At 43.9% G+C, this 1,176-nt stretch overlaps 1 protein-coding gene across 1 annotated transcript; it reads left to right on the plus strand.

Annotated features, from left to right (window-relative positions):
• Positions 1–4: 4 nt before the first annotated feature.
• On the plus strand, positions 5–1,170 carry LOC103461608 (TRPM8 channel-associated factor homolog; the record flags this gene model as incomplete). Its single annotated transcript, XM_008403871.1, has 4 exons — positions 5–227; positions 335–558; positions 710–823; positions 952–1,170. Coding segments are annotated over 4 exons (780 nt in total), but the record flags the coding sequence as incomplete, so codon positions are not given.
• Between the last annotated feature and the right edge of the window lie 6 nt (positions 1,171–1,176).

Genomic DNA, 1,176 nt, shown 5'->3' on the forward strand with positions numbered 1-1,176 from the left:
TCAAGCTGAATGGTCGTTGTTGTGTACGGCCCCTTCACCTTGGGCGGAGTTGGAGTTTGACAACATCATCCTCACCGTACCCTCTGATGTCGTCAGGCGTCTCGATCATCCCKATAAGTTGGCGGTCCTCTGGAATGACATCATGAAGGCCATCGCTGACCTGGCTGCCAAATCCCACAAATTTCCACGGAAAGAGCGTTTTGTAGCAGACGTTCAAATTTCTCACGGTTGATATTTTCCTAATTTCACACATCATTCTTTGTCCTGATGAGTCTCCCAAACAGTGCTGAAGTACTTCACGCTTTTATAAGGATTTTATTTATTTTTTGCTCAGGTTTTATGCATGCAGGTTATCCTATAATGGCACACAGGGGTTCTGCAACTGGGTTGGTGGATGTTAACCATGTGAAGACCAAAGGCATTTGGGGTGCCATCCATGAGCTCGGACACAACCAACAGCGAGGCTGCTGGGAGTTCCCTCCACACACCACAGAGTGCACATGCAACCTGTGGTCAGTGTACGTGCATGAAGTGGTGTTTGGGATCAAACGGGACAAGGTAAAGGAAAATAATGCCTAAAACAGGTAGATGTATTCTGGTCCACACAAATTTGAAACAAACTTCAGTTTGTGACCAGAATCTAAAAAAATATTTTTTTTAATACTTTATCTGTATTTACAAATCCTGCTACATACTTTGGTTACTGCAGGCTCATGGAGCAATAACTTCTGCAAAAAGAAATAGCCGACTCCAGGATTACATCAAAGGAGGCAAAAAGCTCAGCAGCTGGAGCATGTGGATGGCCCTGGAGACATACTTGCAGGTAAGGAAATTATAACCGCAAAAAAGAAAATGGCTCTTTAACCTAATCAAAATTCTTAAATACAGTGACAACTTTTCAGAAATGATTTTTGTTGTAATTTCTCTGTACTTTTCTGTTTGTTCTTGTAGCTCCAGGAGAAGTTTGGCTGGGATGCCTTTAAGAMAGTGTTTGCTGCCTACCACAAGATGAACAACTTTCCCAAAGACAACAAAGGGAAGATGAACCTGTATGCAGAGACGTTCTCCCAGACTGTGAGCATGAACCTGACTGGATTCTTCAAAGCCTGGGGATGGCCTATCGAACAGGCCACTGAGGAGAAACTATCCAGCCTGCCTGCTTGGACTGATCATCCA

Source organism: Poecilia reticulata, unplaced genomic scaffold, assembly GCF_000633615.1.
Source record: "Poecilia reticulata strain Guanapo unplaced genomic scaffold, Guppy_female_1.0+MT scaffold_2774, whole genome shotgun sequence".
Lineage (NCBI taxonomy): Eukaryota > Metazoa > Chordata > Actinopteri > Cyprinodontiformes > Poeciliidae > Poecilia > Poecilia reticulata.